Below are 19,022 nucleotides of genomic sequence, written 5' to 3' on the forward strand. Positions count from 1 at the left end.
GATCAGTCGACCTCGAGATGGGAGTTACTTTGTTTGAGCCGCCTCCGCGAGATCCTTCAAAATCTGCGATTGAAAGCATCCTAGACCTCACTCCTGTTACTGACATTGGCCCAGTAAGTCGTAATGACGATCCGTCTACCGCTGATTCTATGCGTGACTTTTCTGTTGCCCAATCTGCCGAAGTGCTAATGGCCGAAAATACAGGATGTCTTCACCAACACCCGTCCGCTCTGGCACCCGCCGGGAGCGCGCGGAATATACGGCGGTTCTGCCATAGCACAATGCCTCGCAGCTGCACAGCTCACTGTCCCACCCGATTTTCTACCCCATAGCATGCATTGCTATTTCGTCCTATCCGGAGACTCGTCGCTTCCGATCTTATACCACGTGGAGCGGGTTCGCGATGGGAAGAGCTTCGCAACGCGCACGGTGCAGGCCAGGCAGCAGGGTCGGCCGATTTTCACCACTACTCTAAGCTTCGACCGCGAGGGCAGCGGCGGAGAGCATCTCGTTAAGCACGAGACCCCTATACCAAAGGGTTACAAATTTCCGGATCAGAATGATGAAACTCCCGGAAGAGGCCCATTTGAATCAAGACGCATTGATGTTGGTAATTGTAAGTACTATTGACGTTACACACCCCTACAACTGCCTCTGTATGTATTCATTAACATATCATCGGGTAGTACCGTCCCGACCTGAGGAAAAGGCTGTCCTGCAGTGGGTCCGGGCGCGAGGTAAGATCTCCGAGGAAGGCGGACTTCCAGCACATTTGTCTGCGTTGGCATACATGTCAGACAGCTATTTCATTGGTACGGTAGCGCGGGTTCAGAGCATTCCCAGATTCTCATCGCCACAAGCGTTGAAGAATACACTATCCGCTTTGAAAAACCCGTCAGACCTTGATGAACAAAGCATTACCAAGTATCTTAAGGATCTCGCCGACCAAGAAGCCCGTGAGCTTGCGTCGAAAGACACAGCCGCCGGTGACTCACAAGCTCTCATGGTCCCAAAAAGAGAAATTGGCATGATGGTCAGTCTGGATCATACCATCTATTTCCACGATCGCCGTCGTTTCCGGGCCGATGATTGGATCTTCACAGAGATGACCAGCCCTTGGGCTGGTGAGGGCAGAGGACTTGTGATGCAGAAAATGTGGGCCCGTGACGGGACCTTGATTGCTACATGCGTGCAAGAGGTATGATAACCAAACATTATAATACTAGCGCTCTCTTTACAGATGCTAATGATCCCTCTGGTAGGGTGTTGTTCGCCTCAAGCAGGATAAGCGGGCCAGTAGCAGCAAGCTATGAGGCTGTTGTAGTCATGCCTTCGCAAGTATCAAGATACTTATGCGTTATATGATTTCACTTGTTTATATTATAGACACTATATACCTTGAGCCTCCAGATAGGAGAAGAACCTTTGGATATTCGTTTGGATGTATTAGACATACATGCCCCTTCGATGAGTGGGTTTGGGCTTATCTCTGCCGATAGAATTAATTTCTCACGTTTGATCCACTTATACTTTCAACTCTGGAGCCAAAGGCCCTTTCAATTGCAATGTGAGTAAATCCGAGTAGTCCTTCATGAATCTACTGATAGATAATAACTACAAAATCCAATTTGAATGCTGTGAAGGAGAGCTTTGTCTGCTGTTCCTGCGCGGGGATTCTGCTTTGTCAGCACCCTGTAGCGATTAAATTCAGTTACACTCACAATGCCCACCCCATCGTACATCACACAGCATCAATGAATCAAAACAAGTCGGATATCAATGAATGCAGCTATGTACTCCCTTCGGCCAATGCATCGAATAAGATGGTGCCTCCCATTTTTCTATTATCCTATAGCGCAATTACCCCGGGTGCTTAAGGAAAAGGTGCTGATCTTTTCCACCTAACGCACCTCATCTCGCTCCCGCTTCTTGCAGTGCTCATGCACTACAAGACCCCAGTGTTCTCTTCCTTTATATTTTGCCATGTCCTCAGGCCAGCTGTTTATTTCCTTAACCATGTTCCGCAATTCTTCGAGCGGGAGATCTGGCAGATATGTTAGGGACATTTTAACGTTAAAGAGAACGGCTCCGGATTTTGGAAGTTGTGTGAATGACTGCCTTTCTTTTCGAATAATAAGATGCTCTGCCTGCGGTTCCAGGTCCGTGTGTACCACGCCATCAGGTTGAAATAGAATCTCGGGGAGCTGCTGCCCGGGACGGCTGACTTGGATGAAGTAGCTTGCCCTTTCCATTGGCATTTCCGGTGCCAATCGTGTCATGAACCTACATCAGACAGTTAGTACGGTGCTTAAAAGCCATTTATCGGTGGATGGGCATACTTATTAACAGCATATCCGATTTCTTTTTCCCACTGCGGCACAGGGGCGTGCATACGAGCAATGGTTTCCCCAATCCGTTCATCTGCGCGCCAGCCAATTTGGAAGCAGCTGGCAGTTGCCGCCCTAGCATCTGTCAATTTGCAGTTATGACTCTATCATGTCCATTTAGCACTCACATGTAGTGCATTCCCTCTTTGTTCTTCAAAATAATATTCATATCATCCATAGATAACCTGGCAGCGATCTCAAGGGGTGAGAGGGAGTCGTCCCAGCCATTAAGGCTGAACTCTTCCCCAGTCTTGTTGTTTCTAACTCTCTGCCCAGAGCTAGATGCGTATGTTTCGAACATCGCTGGATATCTCTTGCAAAGGAATGTGACAACTTCTCGCAATGCTTCCTGACATGCCTCTCGCGCCTCCGGCAAGCACTGGACCATCTTTTCTTTCTGCGTGTTGAACAGGGTATTGCGAATTTCATACAAAGAACAATAGTTCCTGTCAACAGTCAACCAGTTTATTCGATCCATCTTCTTCAGGGCCATCCTAATCCGGTGTTTCTCGAATCCTTTGATTTGTTCGCTTGGGTATGGTGCTATCTTCTCCAGATCGAACGCCGTGGGCCGTGAAAGCCCGCCGGATTTGGGTCCTTCCCTCCAGCGCCATAGCCATCTGAATAAGAGAGCAGTGGCAAGGACAGCAATATTTCTCCAGAAGAGCGCTATCAGTCTTTCTGATGAGTATTGAACTCCATACATATTTGCGAGAATGGACACTGATATCCAAGGAGTAGGACGTTTGTGCACTGCAGAATTATCACAAAAGAGGTTTCGGATATATCTTTCGTGAAAAATCACATATTCTCGAGATGTGTGGGTTTGTATTATATATGAATGGGCATACAAAATGCATGCATACAATAGTCAGAGTCCGCACACTTGGTCCAGTGAATGCGAGTGCTAGACGGAGTGACTCCGCAGCCAATATTCATCCTTTATTCTACGCCAGCTTGTAGGCATCACCTCCACCGTGGTTGGCTGCAACAATGTGTATACTAACTGCCGGACTACATGGAATAACTGGGTCGCCACTTCTAGCTCGCTAACGTACGTTGAGGAATGCCTCGTATGCCGCTGCTGGCAAGATTCAAGGAATATCCAGACAAATCTGCATGTTTTGGTCGACATTCATATGCTACACATTGGGTTGTTCTCGCTTTGACGTCCGTGCGCGGAAGGAGAAACAGGAATGTGGTCGAGATTTGTCTTAATTGCCGGGGTTCCCCCCACCCCCCAAAAAGCGGATCTCGATCGAAGGTCGAAAGCAATGATAGGATTGCGGAGTTTGTGCGCCCTCGTTACCTTACATCGTACAGTTTGCGCAGTGCAATTTAGTTGACACTTTTCTCGCGCTATTAAAATCTTCTAACTTGATTGACGAATGAATTCGCAGAACCGGGTTCCAAAGACAGATTCTCGGGACCGATCTTGACGCCACTGCGAATGAGCTAAGATAAATTTGTTTTCCCGATACAGCCGAAGGATAATAATTGACACAGGTCGGTCGGCCTTTTATTCAGACCTGGGTGCTCAAGCCTCGTTCGAATCTAAAACGCCCTTGCCGCCAGAAAATAAAATACAATAATATAAGAAACCCGTCGGATTGTTCGCGACATTACGGACCATTCGGCGCCGGAATCGTTTTTAAGCTGGAAGCAATATGACGAATCGCGGTTTCTGGAACGATGGGGGTTCTTTGTTCATAGGAGTACTCCGTACGTGTTCCATGACCCCCGCAGATCCCCCAGAAGCATCCTTCCAAGCATCCCTGAAACATTTAAGGGCGCGACTCCACCCTGACGACCTGGAACGTCGAGTCATACAGTAGTCCCTATGGATGTCGCAATTGACTCGACGCTAAACACGATGATAGCTGTGCGACAGCGATCATGTACCCACAAGCCGTTGAACGATTGCATAAATGCATTATGCGTTCTCGCATCTGAACAGCGCCAACCCAGCTCCTTTATTTCTTCCCCTCGAATCTTGACAGATGGCTCCCGGCTACCTCTGAGCCAGAGCAACAGGTGCATCAAATTGGTGGCCCTGGAAAGTATGACGGCCTCAAGTCATGATTTGGGCCTTAAATCTACGTACAGGCCAAGGGGGTATGGCCACCTAGGTATGAACTTACTAATTTAAGATAAGACCAGCACCCTAGCATCAGTCGATTGCGAAAGAAACCGCTGAGTGTGCACACGACGGCGGCGGGTGGATATTGATCCCATTAACCATTTTGCGCCCTACCCGCGATTATAAAATTATAATGGATAACTATTGAAAAATGAAAGGTGCCGACCGCTACAACCGCCAAGGCACAAAGTAGATGAAGCAAAATTGCTTTCCGTCATCGCATGTGTCCAACTACCCGAGCCGTACTGTGTTTCGCTGCCTTAAACACGCTGCAAGGGAAACATTCTAACTGTTTCTTTCTTTTGCGGTTGAAGGGCTAGTCGGTATTGCCGTGCATATGTTTGCACCTGCACTAGCAAGGCATCGATCTGATTGGCAGTGTTCTATTATTTATCCGCCTATGCATGATAGATACGAATATAAGTATGAAGTACGGGGCATCAGGCCAAAATCGCATGCTCTGTAAGACGAATTGTTAAAGAACTGTTAAGGGCTTGAAATGGGTCCCAATTCCAGCGACGAGCAGTACAGAGTTACAACTCAAGTTTGGAGATGACGAATCTGATGCCATAGGTCATTGCCAGAATCCAGAATGCATGGATGCCTTTGATCGGTCCACCTCATAAGCCCGAGTCTCCCTTTGGCCGGACTGCTGCGTAAAGTGGTAGTACTGCTATGCTTGACGACCTGTTCCACGACATCATGCATATACGTGGACAGAGAACCATTCTGTAGGTCGAGCTCCCAGGTTTATGTGTAAAACCAGGGCCGAAAATTCTTCATCACGCGCCAGTGTCGGATCCAGATGTAAAGCCAGATTGCAAATTTTCATTCGGGTTTCACCCAGTACTGGGGTCTGGCTGGTTTCCGTAGCAAGTTAACATTAGGATGATACCACCACTTTGACTGTAGCTACAGGAGAGGAAGAATGAAAAAGAATAGAACACATTAACTTTTGAATGCTTGAAAACATTCAACAACCTTTCCATGAGGGATTTGGCATCTTGTATTGGTCCATGGACCACCCTTCGAAATTTTCAGCATTTCAGCTTTTTTTAATTCCCCTCTTTTTTTTTTTTTTTTTTTTTTTTTTTCCTTCCCTAAGTGAGGACCAGCAGGTGGCATGGAGTAGCTTTTTCCGGGTGGACAGCCATTTTCCAGCTGTTATTGGAGCAAGCTAGAGTCCATGGGACAAGAGTTCAGCCATTTCCGCCAGAACTGATGCCATCCGAAACTAAGGTCAAGGAGATGACCGCCTGGATAAGCTGAGAGTTGATAGTTGCATGCATCCTGGATCCAACACCACGCAGACTCTCCAGGAGAACCATCAGTGATGATTGTTGTCTCTGAACATTAACAACGCTTTGTGCTAACTGACTAAATAGAAAAACAAGAGCTGGCCCCTTTAGTGAATAGGAGACAAACTCAGACATCATATATGAAGTTGTATATCATGCCCAACATGTTATTAAGGCTCCTGAAAATGCAGATGAAGCGGACTTTTGTTGACCTGCAATAGAGTTTTAGCGGGAAGTCTTAAATATTCCAAGACACGAAACCTGTCAAGTATTGCACGTGACACTAAAAATCTTTCATCCCATCTCTGTGCTGTGGATGTGATGGTAGGATATGACCTGCATTCGATATCAGTGACGAACAGAGGCTGTGTTTCTGGAGTGCCGCTTGACCGTGCCCACTGTTCTATGATTCCCGGGTTTCTTTCCTGCGCTTCGCCCCCTAATTTTCAGGACCACAATTAGTGAATTAGTTACCACTTTTCTGGCGCTGGAGCACAAACACCAGGGAAAGATACTTTATTTTATGATCGAAAAAGGGTCCTTGATATTACTCTATAGTTCGATCTCGAAGCTTAGTAGCTGACCGGCCGTCAGTTTCTGAAGCAGACTAGGCGGGCCAGTGATTCATAACTAGTCCTCGCCATTCACGCTGGTAGCGCCGATGATAACCAAGTCCGCCTAGCGAGATCGAGTTATCTCAGGCTGCATGATATCGAGGTCCAAACCGTAGTCTTTTGAATATTGGTCTGGACGGGGCACTATTGGCTTGTGCTCCCTTGGCTCTGCTTTTCCGCTGTCTCGAGAGCGTTAATCATTGGTAATTGCCATGCTCATTGAAGAGAAAATAAGCACTTGAATGGTCTAGCCGCGAATCAGCGGTTTCAAGCCTGATACTCTTCAAGAAAAAACGAGAAGGCGATTGCAATGGGTCGCTCGGGGACTTTGCGAGCTGTTATCATTGATCATTACGATTCATATACAAACAATCTCCTTCAATTGCTCCAAAACACCTCGCGAGGAGCTGGAGATGTGCCATATCCAGAATGGAGTGTAGCTGTGGTTCGTTTTGATCAGTTCTCATGGTTGGTGATACCCAATACCCGGTATTCCCTTGCCGCCACATGGTCAGGTTGGTGTTGACAGACGATTGGCAGGGATACATTTAAGGACACAATTTTACCTTCATTGGATGCGATTATCCTATCTCCAGGACCTGGAACTCCAACCAAAGAATCTGATTTTGGATTTAACTCCAAGTTGATTAAAGAATCAAACATCCCGATTTTGGGAATATGTCTAGGACACCAGGGGATTGGCACTACATTCGGTGCCAAAATCATCCACACCCCTAATATCAAGCATGGCCAAGTATGCAGAATTGGCCATACAGATGTTGGTATATTTAAAAATCTTCCCCAGGAATTCAAAGGGGTTAGGTATAATAGTTTGGTCTTGGACTCCAAAGGTTGGCTAAACCCTTCCACGACATTTATATTTTCTAGCTAATGTTAAAATGCGGCCGCAGACCTCCCAGACGAGCTGGAGCTTACAGCATGGACATTCGACCCTGAGGATCCGTCAACAAGGGTTGTCATGGGCGTTCAGCATCGCAATCGTCCGATATTTGGAAGCCAATGGCATCCTGAGAGTGTGTGTTCGACGCATGGCCAGCAGATAATCAATAACTTCCGAAATATTGTTCTTCAGTTTTGGACTGGAAGTGGCTGGGCCCAGAGATGTATTGCCGAAAATGCCTCTCTGCCCGATTCCATTCTCAACAAAGGTGCCATCGTCAGGGAAGCCAGGGAGATTATCCTGGGAGAAATCCCTCCGGCTCGTCGAGATCATCGTGCAGATTCACGGCATTATTACATCAAGTCGGTGGCCCTTGGAAGGGGACCTGCAGCACAGGTGGTATTTGATGCAGCCATTCGCAACACTTCTGCAGACGGTGAGGCATGGCTTGATAGTGCAAGGGTAAGTGCCAGACTGCATCCATGTTTCGACGATGGAGTAGGTGGTAACTCATTCAAATCAGGTCCGTGACGTACATTCAAGGAATTCCTACCTGGCCGCTGCATCGTTAAATCTCAGCTATTCTTCCCGATCTAAGATCCTATCTATATACCAGCGAGGAAAACGACTGAAGTCTGAGCAGCTTCAAACCTCCTATTGGGCATGGCTAGATCACTTCCATTCAACGATTATTCAAAGAAATGTCGACGTCCTTGACCCAAAGCTCCTTGACCAAGAAGCGGAGGTCGGCCAACCACTGTTCCAGGTGGGGTTAATAGGCTACTTTGGCTATGAATTGAAGCGCGAAGCTCTGTCAGGTTACACTTACTCACCTGATAAACCAGGCCAGGAGATGGACACACTCCCGGATAGCCAGCACATGCTAGCCACCAATGTGCTTCGCCTGGACAATTACACCGGAGAATGGAAGTTATTTAGCTTAATTCGTCGCGGCCATGAGGATCCAATCGGGGACTTTATAAATGCATCTTCACCGGTTGGCCAAACGGAGGCTGAATTTGACTCCCTGCTGACACGGATTAAGAGGGTATTTGGCCCGGATGACTCGCATCGGCTTAGCACACCAAGCCCATTACCAAGGTTTACGGCCCTGGACGACGAAGCATCGTACAGCCAGAAGATCCGGGCCGCACAGAATGCCATTAAGGAGGGCGAGGCGTATGAGGTGACAATCACGACAAAATTCAAGGCATCGTGTCCGGATGTAGACCCATACGCATTATATCTCTCCCTTCGAGAACGTAACCCCGCCCCTTACTCAGCGTATATAGACTTCCGTGTCAACGAGACCACCATACTCTCTTCGTCGCCCGAGAGGTTTATATCCATAGATGCTGATGGCGTGGCTGAAATGAAACCAATAAAGGGAACCCTTGCCGTCAGCCCAGACAAAGAAGAAGACGAGCGGAGAAAAAGTCAGTTAGCGACGGATGTCAAGGAGCTCGCCGAGAACTTAATGGTAAAAGAAGCCCTCTCCCGTCCGATTGTCGAAAAAGCATGCCCACTAATTCGAATGTAATCATCATGGTTAGATTGTCGATCTTATCCGCGCCGACCTCCACAACATTTCTCCATCAAAATCAATCAAGGTCCCGAAACTACTCCACGTTGAAAGCTACGAAACAGTACATCAGGTATATCCGACATAATACACCAATGCCCCGAAAAGAATCTGGCCTTTCTTTTTTTCCTCCTAGCTGACCACATTTCCGTAGCTCGTCACAACCATTCAATCCCACATCGCCCCCAACGTCGGCGGCGTCCAGGTTCTCGAGCGATGCTTCCCACCAGGATCCATGACGGGCGCTCCCAAACTCAGAGCCGTGCAAATCCTCGACGGCCTGGAAGAGCACCGCGAGCGCGGCATATACTCCGGCAGTCTGGGCTATGTATGCGCCAGCGGCACCGTCGATCAGTCGGTGGTTATCCGTACGATTGTAAAGTACGGAAAGCAGCTTGAGCTAGGTGCTGGAGGGGCGATTACTTGGCTCAGCGAGGCGGAGAAAGAATGGGATGAGGTCATGGTGAAGGCGAATGCTGTTGCTACGGCGCTGCCTAGGGAATCGGCGCCAGATGCTGGATCTGCATGTGCTTGCTGAGCTTGCTTGACCTTGGTGTATAATTAGAGAGCTAGTTGGGTTTCCTCCCGTAAAAGCATTTCTGTGGTATTACGCCCTAAAGGTCTATATTAGGATAACGAGCGGATGAGCGCTTCCCTCGCTGAAGCGCGATGAAGACGATATGGAACAGTGTGTGGGGCTCAAGCATAAGCTCTCGGGAAGTGGGACCCCGTAACTACTCCGTACTCGAGTCGGTTAGCTAAGCTTTTCTATCGGTGCATATAGTTATCTATAAATTCCAATTTACTCTGTGTGATGACTACTTTCTCGCTAGAAACATATATTACCAAGTCGGGCAGTAGATATCAAAGCTCATAGGGAGAAACGACAGCATACTCAGTAGACACGGTGATATCAAGGCACTCTGAACGTAGGCTGAAATGAATCCACACGACGCACCGTGGATAATTTCCTTCAAGAAGAATTGCTTGGGCCTATTAAAGGGCAGTTGCCTTACAGAACCCAAACTCTGCAAGGGAAATAAGATAAGGGAGAAGATGGCCATTTGCTAAAATCTCAAAAAAAGAAAAGAAAAAAAAAAAAAAAGGTTTCATCCTTGCTTCTCATGATGTTTCTGTTCAAAAGAGCTAAAGGCCACCCAGCTATCATGTAGCAGCGGACAGGACCGACTTAGCAGAATTGTGCACATATTTAAGATAGAACCTGGTTGTCAATACCAAATCTATCCTGGCATTGAAGTATCCAAGGTGAGGGGAAGAGAAGTTTCAAATTGTATACCGGTAGGAATGAGAATAAATGGCAGCAAAAATGGTACCAAGGGGCATAGAAGTGAACAAATATGAAAAAAAAGGGGGGGGAGGGGGTATCACATTGCCATAACATCATTGCTCGAGATGGGACGAAAAGAAACAGGTAACCATTGACAATGTTTGTAGGTTGGGTTTAAAGTTGAGTGTTGGGGAAAACACACCTCAACAACCTGAATGGCGAGAAAATGTAAGGAGATCTATCATCGAATTTGTACCATCCTGAACTCCAGCTTTTCCATATTTCCATGATTGAGAGATATGCGGGGCATTCCGTTTCGGATCGCTGATTATATGCGAAATCGAAACGAAAAATGCTGCAAAGAACCCGTTTACCGGAATCGGGCAGAGCATCGGCCCATGACCTCTCCTTGGCAGACGAGCTCCGCATTAAATTCGCTTCCGTCGAGGGTAAGATAAATGTCAAAGTAAACTCGATAAAACGTGCCTTGAGGAGTATCCATGCGTTCAAAATCTTTCTCGAGGTTCTTCCGAGAAAGATCTGATGTAAGAGTGACGACTTCCTTGATACCTGCAAAGATAATCAGAACCCGAACGTGGTAGATTCAACGCATCACAGGAAAACTTACGTGGATCCTTAGTGTATTCCGGGCACACATCCTCATCACAAGCGTACAGGATATCCTCGTACATCAGAGTTGCACCAGGAGCAACTTGACGGAAGAAGCTGACTTTAACCGGTTCTCCAATCTTGACTCTTTCGCCTTTTTGGACAAAAATCTGCCGAGTATACTTGCATCTGTCCTTACCATCCAAGCTCGGAACACGATATTGTTCAGGGTGGTGACCTTCTTTGAATGGTTGCAACGTTGCCATTAAATAGTGGCGACGGGCCACGCGAGAGGTAACGACGCGTTCGGTGATACCAGCCGTGACAGCACCCTTGACTATAGCAGCAACAGAGTCCATTGGTCGGACGACTTTGGTTTGATATTGTGGGGGAACATGTAACTTGATCTGCTGGAAGAGGTATTCGGATGCACCGAAGCCACCAACGACAAGGATATTCTGGAGTGAAATTCAGCAGGTGTCGAGTGTGAGGTTTGGACCAAAGCAACTTACCTGGAGAGGTCGATTCTGGGCTTGAATGGCGATGATCTGGTTTCGCACAAGCTCCAAGATCCTATTCACAACGGGCTCAAAGCATTGAAGAATTTCTTCATTGGTGAAAGTCATATACCCATCTTCGATGCCAGCGTCTGGGAAGTCCGCTTCAATTCCGACATCGACAGCCCATTTCTGGCCATTGTTCCGGAAGTCTGCCTTGATTCTGTTTTCGAAATCCATGATACATTTGGCATAGACCTTTCCAGCCGTCCTCGCGCCATCCGGCAACTTCATTTTGCGAATCTTTGCTCTTAGAATGTTGCTAAAATTTCTGTTGAGTGCGGTGGATCCACAAGAATCTCCAGAACCAGCGGTGCATTCACACACAGAGAAGGGGTGTTCTTCTTCAACTTCATACGCGATAAGATCGACGGTGCCACCGCCGCAATCCACGATCAGAATGGCATCATGCATCTTCAGACTAAGGAGGCCGCTCTTTGCACAAAACATAGCTGCTGCTTCAGGTTCGGTAATAAGAGTGAGCCGGTTGTCGTTCTCGTCACGCAAAAACCCAGCTTGGATAGCAGCTGCACGAGTAGCGGCCTTTCCGGCATCATTCCAGATGGCCGGCACAGTTAAGAAATAACGAATGTTTCGCTCCTCTCGTGTGAACACCTCGCCAAGAGTCTTGAGTAATTGATTTCTCATTGCTCCGCGGAGTTTGAACAGATAGTCGGCTGCAACATCGATCTCTGACTTTCCTGGAGGCAAAGGGGGTAAATTAATGGGATCGATGTATGTGTTCCCTGAGATCATTAACTGCAGCTTAAACCATTCAACCTTTTGGACGCCTTGCTTTGGATAACCAGTGGGAGCAAGCGCGTCGGCGATATCCGGACCCCATCCCACTACCTTTTGATACTGGTCGTAGTATAAAACAGTGGGAATCTGCAAGAAAAGTCACAGTGAGTTTGACAATCAACATGATTCCGTTTCTGGGGGGCTGTAGACATACCTTTTGTTTTATATGGATTCCGGCACCAGGCCATTCGGTTATTATGTCTTCTCTCGCTTCCGTATTTGTTGCAAACGCGTAAGCGACACCGGAGAACGTAGTTCCGAAATCAATACCGACGATGAGCTGGGCCTTGCTCCTGCCACCACCTTCCAGCTCAGTGTGAGGTCGGCCAGGTGGATACTGTGATATGGAAGGAGGAATGCTGGTATGCTGCGGGTGAGGGTAGCCGTAGCCGGGGGGAGGCGGAGCGGCACCGGCCATATGTCCGTGATGGGAATACCCGACGCCAGTATTGAGAGGAGGAGGATGATGGGCCAGCTGCTGATGCTGTCCTGGTGGCAACGGGCTTGCCGGTCGCCCACCAGCGGTGTAAGAGTAGCTCGGTGGGCGGCCCAGGTGGTTTGGGTTGTTCATGGGGAGGCTCGCTGAAGACGAATTGGGACCTGACTGGGGAGAGGTGGAGGCGTTGTTTGAGGCGATAGATGCAGCGGACGTTGTTGCCTTGCGCTTTGATACAAACACAAAAGATTTGAACCGAGAGCTCATCGAGTCCATAAAAGGATGTGATGACTGCAGGCAAGAAACCCGCAAGACTGAAGGGAGTATTAGAGCGACAGGAGAGAAGAAGAGGAGAGGGGAGGGGAGGGGAAGGGGGAGCAAGGGAAGAGCAGAGATGAAAGAAGAGAGAGGCAAAAAGCGAGAGCACGAGAGAGGATTTGCGAAGTGAGGCTCGCAGTTGAATACGAACGGATGGAGGGGAAAGACTGACTGGGGGCTGCGAAGGGAGGGGGTTGGATGGTGGTTTGTGGTTCATGACAAAGATGGAGGTTACTATTAATATGGCCTGAATGGCGATACCGTGTCCATCGGATGTAACATCAAGACGCCGTACTGTCACGCCTGTCCGCGGTCTGAAATCTATCTCCGCTTCGATTCGCCAGAATAGCGAACTGATGGATGACACTAACTATAGCAAGCTAGCCTTGGTCTCAATCAGGCCCAAATACCAGCCAATTGATACGCCCATCGCCGTAATCGAAGTCCCAGAATACAGTAATACGGTTACAGCTCCATGAGGCTGAGTCCTGAAAAAGCGGTGGCTTTCGGCGGAGGAATAGTTCCACCCACCAAAAAGGAAAAAACAACAACGGCGCTGCCAGGAGCTTGGAGGCGATGAGCCCTTCGTCATTCAGGGGAATCGTTCTTTTTCTTTGTCAAAGAATCTGTAACCCCGTGCTTGTTCATGTTTCACTGCCTTCCGAGAATGTGCCCCGTCCTTCAAGCTGCGGACTGGATCATGATGTACGGGGTAATATGCAGGGCTGGATGTTTCTCATGGTGTGAACAAAGAGCCGCATTTGGGACGAGTCAGCGACTGGTCAGGCAACATGTGCTCTATAGCTGAGGTAGACACTATCACGTAGCGACGGAAGTGCAGGACATTCGAGAGAAGAGTTCCAACTCTGTCGTGACCATATCCATCAGCGCTCTGCCATCTCCTGCGAACCGCAGCAAAGAACGATGCAGACCCTTGGCAGGTTCCGCAACAGGGACAATGCCGCCCCAGCACCGTCCCCAGGGACCCATCCAGGGCTGGGTCAAGCTCGTCGCCCCAACCAAACCAACCTCTGGGCGATGGAGCACGGCGGCCAACGAAATGCTCCGGAGCTAGTAACGGTACCGTATGCAGCAGTCCTTGGCGCTTAAAATCACCTGACTCGCAGCGGGGTTTGTAATGTAACGCCCGTTCGTTTTAGTTGACTTGTTAACTAATGAGAATTTCGTCTGATGCTGACAATGCAGCAGCAGCTGTTGATTCTTCAAGTGCCGATGCACTGCTGAGCTTTGTGTCGACATGAAACGAAGGAAATCCCATTGATGGCCTCGAATGTCTCCTTCTAGACGGTCAAAACGAACTAGTCACGGATCATATCCTTCGTGAACGCACGATTGGCCGGTCGATGTATTTTGGCTTGGACGTTCGAGAGCGATATCGCATCAGGCTTTTTTCTTTTAACCCTCGGCCACACCCGGACGGAAGTTTTCGTCCGAGGACACTTATCCTGATACCCCCGTCGGGACCGTTAGGCATGATTGAACACGCCTTTGGGCGCCAACAAGACGTTCCAGATGCGCGCGCGGCATACCGTCGGCCAGCTGCGGAGAAATCAAAGGCAGGTGCTCCTTGATGACACTCTGAACACAGATGATGTCGTGCTTGATTTCCGAACTTTAGATTTGGATCAGCCCTCACATCCTTGTATCCCATTCGAAGCCGCGATCCTGCTTTTTGTGTTGGGTTCAAGAGTCCCAGGCAGTGGATTGAGAGCAGGCATTGAGCAGGGTTACGAGTTTTCCAGAGGCGTCCCTGGCTCTTTTAACACCACACCTGCGCAGCGGCCCCATGTTAACTACCCAGGTCCAGCCTTAAACACGCAACTCTCTCACAGATTTGCTGGGTCTGGAGCGCAAAGTGTCATCCACTTGCCCCCAGTCGGGTGCCACTATGCTGCCGTACCGCCGGTTCATCATCATGTTGATACCACATCCCATCTTGGCAGATCCCCAGTGTCTGAAAACCTGACGAACTCGCCAAGGGGAGCCCCAATCATTTCTAAAGATTTAACATAAAGCAGGGCACCATCCCCATGTAGATTATTTTTTTCCCCCTTACGTTGGACACTCCCATGTTCTTGTGGGGTATCTTCAGGTTAGAGCACCTCGGCGATTCCGACACTGTTTCATTATCAAGCCCATCAAGCTTGCGGGGGCAGACGAGGAATGTCCTAGACTGTTCGTCAGCGGATCGACATCTTGTAGATTTTCTAAGCCTGACGTTTCAGTTTTATGCAGGCTTGCGGTTGTGAAAGATGGAAACCTATGACAATTGGCTGATTGGTCTCCGACTCCTTGATCAGTTCAGTTCGACCACCTTGAGCTGCCGCTCGTGCTCTATGTTTCCTGATCATGGTTGCCCGTTGGATGAAAAGCAAATCCAATTCACCAGCCCGAGAAGTACATTCAATGGCTGATTTTTTTTTTTTTTTTTCGTCATCCTTTACCACAAGATTGTTTCTTAATGATAAAATAAAGCTCAAACCCCCATCCAAAGACCCACGAATGATTCTGTGGCCAACGAAGCGTCAAGGATTAGGCAGTGTCCCAAAATGTATACCCAACGTTCGAAATGAAACTCATAAACAACCTATTTTTTAGCCGCCACCCAATAGGACGGTCTATACGTATTTTGCAACATGCTCTCCGGGTCTTGAATATATCCACACTCCCGCACTTCCTTGTCATGTTTTCGAATGTCGAAGCCCATAGACTCAACCAATTGGAAGATCTCTTCCTCCGTGAATTCAACAGTGCCGGGCTCCACGATGCCCAACTTCTCAACATCATCCGTCTCGGCACCCCCACTCTTGCTCTGGCTACCATTATGCCTGTCTTCATAGTGCCACAGTAACGGGCCAACATTAATCCAGAGCCCACCTGGCTTCAAGCAATTGTGAATGGTTTCGATATATCGGATAAGATTCGGTGCGGTGTCGATGAAGAAAACCGTTGCCACCGCATTAAACGCATTTGTGCACTCTGGCTCAGCGTACTGAATAAGAAAATCTGCTGCCGTCATGCTCATCGAGCCCATCGTGCGCTCGTTTTCCGGAAGCAAGCCTTGCGCCGTCACAGCAGAGCCAGGATGAACGTCGGGAATCATCACTTTCTTGAGCTGCTGACTTCTAGATTTCAAGTTGGAGAATCCCATCGCAAACGGATAAAGCGCAAATTCCTCCGGTTTCCGGGTGTGGTTCAGTACCCAACTGCTCGCTATCAGTTGATGATACGAGAACTCGTTTCCTTCAGCGGAATATCCCGCCATGCTTAAATCAAAGACCAGCCTTCCCAGCCCGGCACCAGGAACTAGCACCCTCGTCCCCGGCGCGGGCCGCTCGCCGAATTCATCGCGCAAAGCCTGTAGCACTGGTCCGTATGAAATATCTCGCTCATGCTGTCCCTCGGCGCTCCAGTCGCGGAAGAACTGGCGAATGGTCGAGTTCGCCTTGTTAATATCTTCCGGGGTGGCCCTGTTGCGCCAATTCCTGGGATCGTGCTCCGCTGGTTCTGGTGCAAGGCCGAAGGACGGCAGGCCAGTGGCGAGAATGGCCTCTGCGATGTCAGCGTTGGTGTCGATGGCGTCGTCGATCTTGTTGAATGTGTCCAGCATGGAAAATGGGGGATTGGAGAGCTTTGCCCAGTGGAAAGATGGCAGGGAGTAGAATGATTGGCGACGGCGGTGGGTTATGTTTCGGTGCAGAAAACGGCGGTATTGACTGGTATTAGCATGTTAGCGCAACTGTGGTAAATTGGAAGGTAGCAACTCCAGTTCCGCTACACAGGACGGGCTGCATGGTTTCGGCTGGGAATATTGATGCTAAAAGATGATGTTTGAGCAAGGTACAAGTAAGGCAACGTGTATCTATGCATAGCTGCTAGAGGTTTTCTTCGTTCTTGAATTCCTGCGTGCGACTTGTGCTCGGCACCCAAGCTCGATGTTCGGTTCATACCTGAAAGAATCCAACGCTGCAAAGAGAACCCTGCGCTCTTGGGGGTCTGACAGCGGATCGTATTCGCCTCCCCATTCGTCTTGCTCCCCATCCTCCATGTCCTGTCTTTCTTCCGTTGACATTTGAGGTCGCGAGCGGCGAGTGAAAAACAGTGATGACACTTTGACGGAACCAGTTTCCCTTTCTTCGCTGAGCCCCCGGGGGAAAATAGCTCTACATGTATGTATATCCAGGAGCTTATTGCTATATCCCTTCACCGGGGTATCTGGCATCGAGCGTCCATTGCAACCGGACCATCGAAGAAGGTCGAAGTGGGCTGAATGCGGTTGGGACGCGGGCAAAATGCCAGCGTCTGGTTGGCTGGCGGGCGGTGCACGCTAGTAAGTTTGGGTGAAATCCGCGTACACAAAATAAATTTCACCACTAATCGCGGGGATGGCCTTGGGCTAGCGTCCCGGCAACGCCAGGGGCAGATTTCGGCGTGCAGACGCCCGAGCCGCCGCTGAGACGCCGAGCGGTGAATTTGTATTGGGATTTCAGTCCCATGTATCTATTACTAAGACTTGTTCCGCTTTGCCACAACATCTCTTTTGACGGAGAGCATCGCGACATTAATCTTTTGCGGGATATAATTCAAGCTCCCATCAGAAACAATAAACCACAGTTCCAATAGCCATGACGCAAGACGCAAAATCACCATCCGTCTCACCTATCGAGGTCTCCTTCCCGCTTCGCAGAGCTCTCTATACAACACTTCATATCCATCTCACTTTCCTCGCAACGACAACCATGGTGTTTCTTACAACTACTTCAACCGGTGAATCAAAAGGCGTTACGAGGCCAATGGGGAGTTTTGTCTATGCGATGCCCAATGTAGGTCTCCATCAAGTTCCCCCGGAATTAAAATGTTTCATTTTTCATGTTCAAAAGATGGGGTGGATATTGTTATCCATGGTATAACACGATGTACACCCCCGGCTTTTATATCCACTACGCAATTTTCCCGGTGTTGTTGTTGTTCAGTAGTTTCTCATCTATGCCTTTTCATTCCTTTCCCATCTGCCCGGTCGATAGCACAAGTCCTGTTTTGTCGGACATTCCTTCGAAATTTTATAACTCCATTGAATATTCCGGCGGCAGGGCAAGGAGCACTGAACCACAATCTGCTAACTTCATCCCCGCATTTCGCTTTTTAATAGCGCCTGCATCATGGTGATACGTTGGCCACTTCGATGTATACTACCCCAAACACCATCGACTACGCCAGGCGCACGGCCCAGGCATTGGCCCGCAGGATGAATATGCCTGTCTACGTGGGGTGTAGTATCGAGCTTTCTGGCCAGGTGGCGGAGGAGGAGACCGCAGGCCTGGCGCAAATTATTAACACGATCCTTGCCAAGTGGGAAGAAGTCAAAGGGAAGAAAGAAGCGCAATCCTGATTCTAGATTTGTCTTGGATTTTCACTTTATCCGCATGCATCAGACGGGTACTTTCAGGGGAGCGGGGTTTTGAAGTGCATACAAGGGTGTTATGGAGTTCTCTCGCTTTAGTTACTTTGGTTTGGGAGGTTCCTTTACTCGTTAGTCCCGCTTATTGTCTGGAACTGATAGTGGTCTTGATGGATCAATTTGGGTTCTATAAGCCATGATGCTACTGGCTTATCATAGCGAAGGGGGCCCTACACGTTCGGTGGCATGATACCTGTCAATGTTTCAACCTCTCAGCGCCGACATCACATGGGATCTGGAGCCGCATGCGGATCTCGCTGAGTAAATGGAGGCGTTTGCCGGTTCCCCTCTCTCTGCGGAGACAAACGCAAACTTGACTGGCCCAAAAGAAGGCACACTAACCCGAGGTATATACATACATGTGGAGACTCCACTTCTCTATCTCGGACGAATATTGCTCAAATAAGGAGGTCTACTGTGACGCCAGACACCATATTCGCTGACAATTCTTCTCGTGTCTCAATTCGAACCAACTTCGTGTTAAGGTACAAGATACGAAATGTTTGGAATAAGAAGTCGAGAGAAAGGGGGAAAGGGGGTTGCAGTGATCCCGGTCGTGATATAGCCCTGGCGCTCTCTTTTTGTTTTCCGTCTGAAACCCGACCGCATTCA

At 48.8% G+C, this 19,022-nt stretch overlaps 6 protein-coding genes across 6 annotated transcripts; 3 read left to right on the forward strand and 3 right to left on the reverse strand.

Annotated features, from left to right (window-relative positions):
• Positions 1 to 17: 17 nt before the first annotated feature.
• On the forward strand, positions 18 to 1,339 carry D8B26_002797 (uncharacterized protein; the record flags this gene model as incomplete). The annotated part of the gene is made up of 4 exons (XM_003068881.2): positions 18 to 113; positions 205 to 616; positions 687 to 1,198; positions 1,263 to 1,339. The coding sequence occupies 4 exons, from the start codon at positions 18 to 20 to the stop codon at positions 1,311 to 1,313; spliced, it is 1,071 nt and encodes a 356-aa protein (XP_003068927.1). The 3' UTR covers positions 1,314 to 1,339.
• Positions 1,340 to 1,584: 245 nt separating this feature from the next.
• Positions 1,585 to 3,171, reverse strand: D8B26_002798 (uncharacterized protein). The gene is made up of 3 exons (XM_003068880.2): positions 2,516 to 3,171; positions 2,340 to 2,462; positions 1,585 to 2,283 (listed from the first exon to the last, which is right to left on the reverse strand). Exons 1-3 carry the CDS (start codon positions 3,091 to 3,093, stop codon positions 1,902 to 1,904), a joined length of 1,083 nt encoding a protein of 360 aa, XP_003068926.2. The 5' UTR covers positions 3,094 to 3,171; the 3' UTR covers positions 1,585 to 1,901.
• A 3,552-nt stretch (positions 3,172 to 6,723) lies between these two features.
• On the forward strand, positions 6,724 to 9,708 carry PAB1_2 (Protein phosphatase PP2A regulatory subunit B). The gene is made up of 6 exons (XM_003068879.2): positions 6,724 to 6,907; positions 6,980 to 7,290; positions 7,351 to 7,802; positions 7,864 to 8,820; positions 8,894 to 8,995; positions 9,077 to 9,708. The coding sequence occupies exons 1-6, from the start codon at positions 6,750 to 6,752 to the stop codon at positions 9,458 to 9,460; spliced, it is 2,364 nt and encodes a 787-aa protein (XP_003068925.2). The 5' UTR covers positions 6,724 to 6,749; the 3' UTR covers positions 9,461 to 9,708.
• A 440-nt stretch (positions 9,709 to 10,148) lies between these two features.
• D8B26_002800 (uncharacterized protein) lies at positions 10,149 to 12,916 on the reverse strand. The gene is made up of 4 exons (XM_003068878.2): positions 12,332 to 12,916; positions 11,332 to 12,264; positions 10,839 to 11,277; positions 10,149 to 10,780 (listed from the first exon to the last, which is right to left on the reverse strand). The coding sequence occupies exons 1-4, from the start codon at positions 12,887 to 12,889 to the stop codon at positions 10,581 to 10,583; spliced, it is 2,130 nt and encodes a 709-aa protein (XP_003068924.1). The 5' UTR covers positions 12,890 to 12,916; the 3' UTR covers positions 10,149 to 10,580.
• Positions 12,917 to 15,199: 2,283 nt separating this feature from the next.
• Positions 15,200 to 17,190, reverse strand: D8B26_002801 (uncharacterized protein). Its single transcript, XM_003068877.2, has 2 exons — positions 16,903 to 17,190; positions 15,200 to 16,668 (listed from the first exon to the last, which is right to left on the reverse strand). Exons 1-2 carry the CDS (start codon positions 17,172 to 17,174, stop codon positions 15,540 to 15,542), a joined length of 1,401 nt encoding a protein of 466 aa, XP_003068923.2. The 5' UTR covers positions 17,175 to 17,190; the 3' UTR covers positions 15,200 to 15,539.
• A 346-nt stretch (positions 17,191 to 17,536) lies between these two features.
• On the forward strand, positions 17,537 to 18,746 carry D8B26_002802 (uncharacterized protein). The gene is made up of 2 exons (XM_003068876.2): positions 17,537 to 17,775; positions 18,102 to 18,746. Exons 1-2 carry the CDS (start codon positions 17,578 to 17,580, stop codon positions 18,339 to 18,341), a joined length of 438 nt encoding a protein of 145 aa, XP_003068922.2. The 5' UTR covers positions 17,537 to 17,577; the 3' UTR covers positions 18,342 to 18,746.
• Positions 18,747 to 19,022: the final 276 nt, after the last annotated feature.

The sequence above is a fragment of the Coccidioides posadasii genome, chromosome 2 (assembly GCF_018416015.2).
Source record: "Coccidioides posadasii str. Silveira chromosome 2, complete sequence".
In the NCBI taxonomy this organism is placed as follows: domain Eukaryota; kingdom Fungi; phylum Ascomycota; class Eurotiomycetes; order Onygenales; family Onygenaceae; genus Coccidioides; species Coccidioides posadasii.

Coding starts and splice junctions, on each gene's coding strand:
- D8B26_002798 (XM_003068880.2), bottom strand. CDS start 3,093: ATGTATGGAGTTCAATACTCATCAGAAAGACTGATAGCGCTCTTCTGG. Junction 2,463..2,515: donor AAAGAGGGAATGCACTACAT/GTGAGTGCTAAA, acceptor GACAGATGCTAG/GGCGGCAACTGCCAGCTGCT. Junction 2,284..2,339: donor ATCGGATATGCTGTTAATAA/GTATGCCCATCC, acceptor TGTCTGATGTAG/GTTCATGACACGATTGGCAC.
- PAB1_2 (XM_003068879.2), top strand. CDS start 6,750: ATGGGTCGCTCGGGGACTTTGCGAGCTGTTATCATTGATCATTACGAT. Junction 6,908..6,979: donor CGTTTTGATCAGTTCTCATG/GTTGGTGATACC, acceptor GACGATTGGCAG/GGATACATTTAAGGACACAA. Junction 8,996..9,076: donor GCTACGAAACAGTACATCAG/GTATATCCGACA, acceptor ACATTTCCGTAG/CTCGTCACAACCATTCAATC.
- D8B26_002800 (XM_003068878.2), bottom strand. CDS start 12,889: ATGGACTCGATGAGCTCTCGGTTCAAATCTTTTGTGTTTGTATCAAAG. Junction 12,265..12,331: donor GAATCCATATAAAACAAAAG/GTATGTCTACAG, acceptor CTTTTCTTGCAG/ATTCCCACTGTTTTATACTA. Junction 10,781..10,838: donor GGAATACACTAAGGATCCAC/GTAAGTTTTCCT, acceptor TTATCTTTGCAG/GTATCAAGGAAGTCGTCACT.
- D8B26_002801 (XM_003068877.2), bottom strand. CDS start 17,174: ATGCCAGATACCCCGGTGAAGGGATATAGCAATAAGCTCCTGGATATA. Junction 16,669..16,902: donor GCAGCGTTGGATTCTTTCAG/GTATGAACCGAA, acceptor TGCTAATACCAG/TCAATACCGCCGTTTTCTGC.
- D8B26_002802 (XM_003068876.2), top strand. CDS start 17,578: ATGACGCAAGACGCAAAATCACCATCCGTCTCACCTATCGAGGTCTCC. Junction 17,776..18,101: donor TTGTCTATGCGATGCCCAAT/GTAGGTCTCCAT, acceptor GCTTTTTAATAG/CGCCTGCATCATGGTGATAC.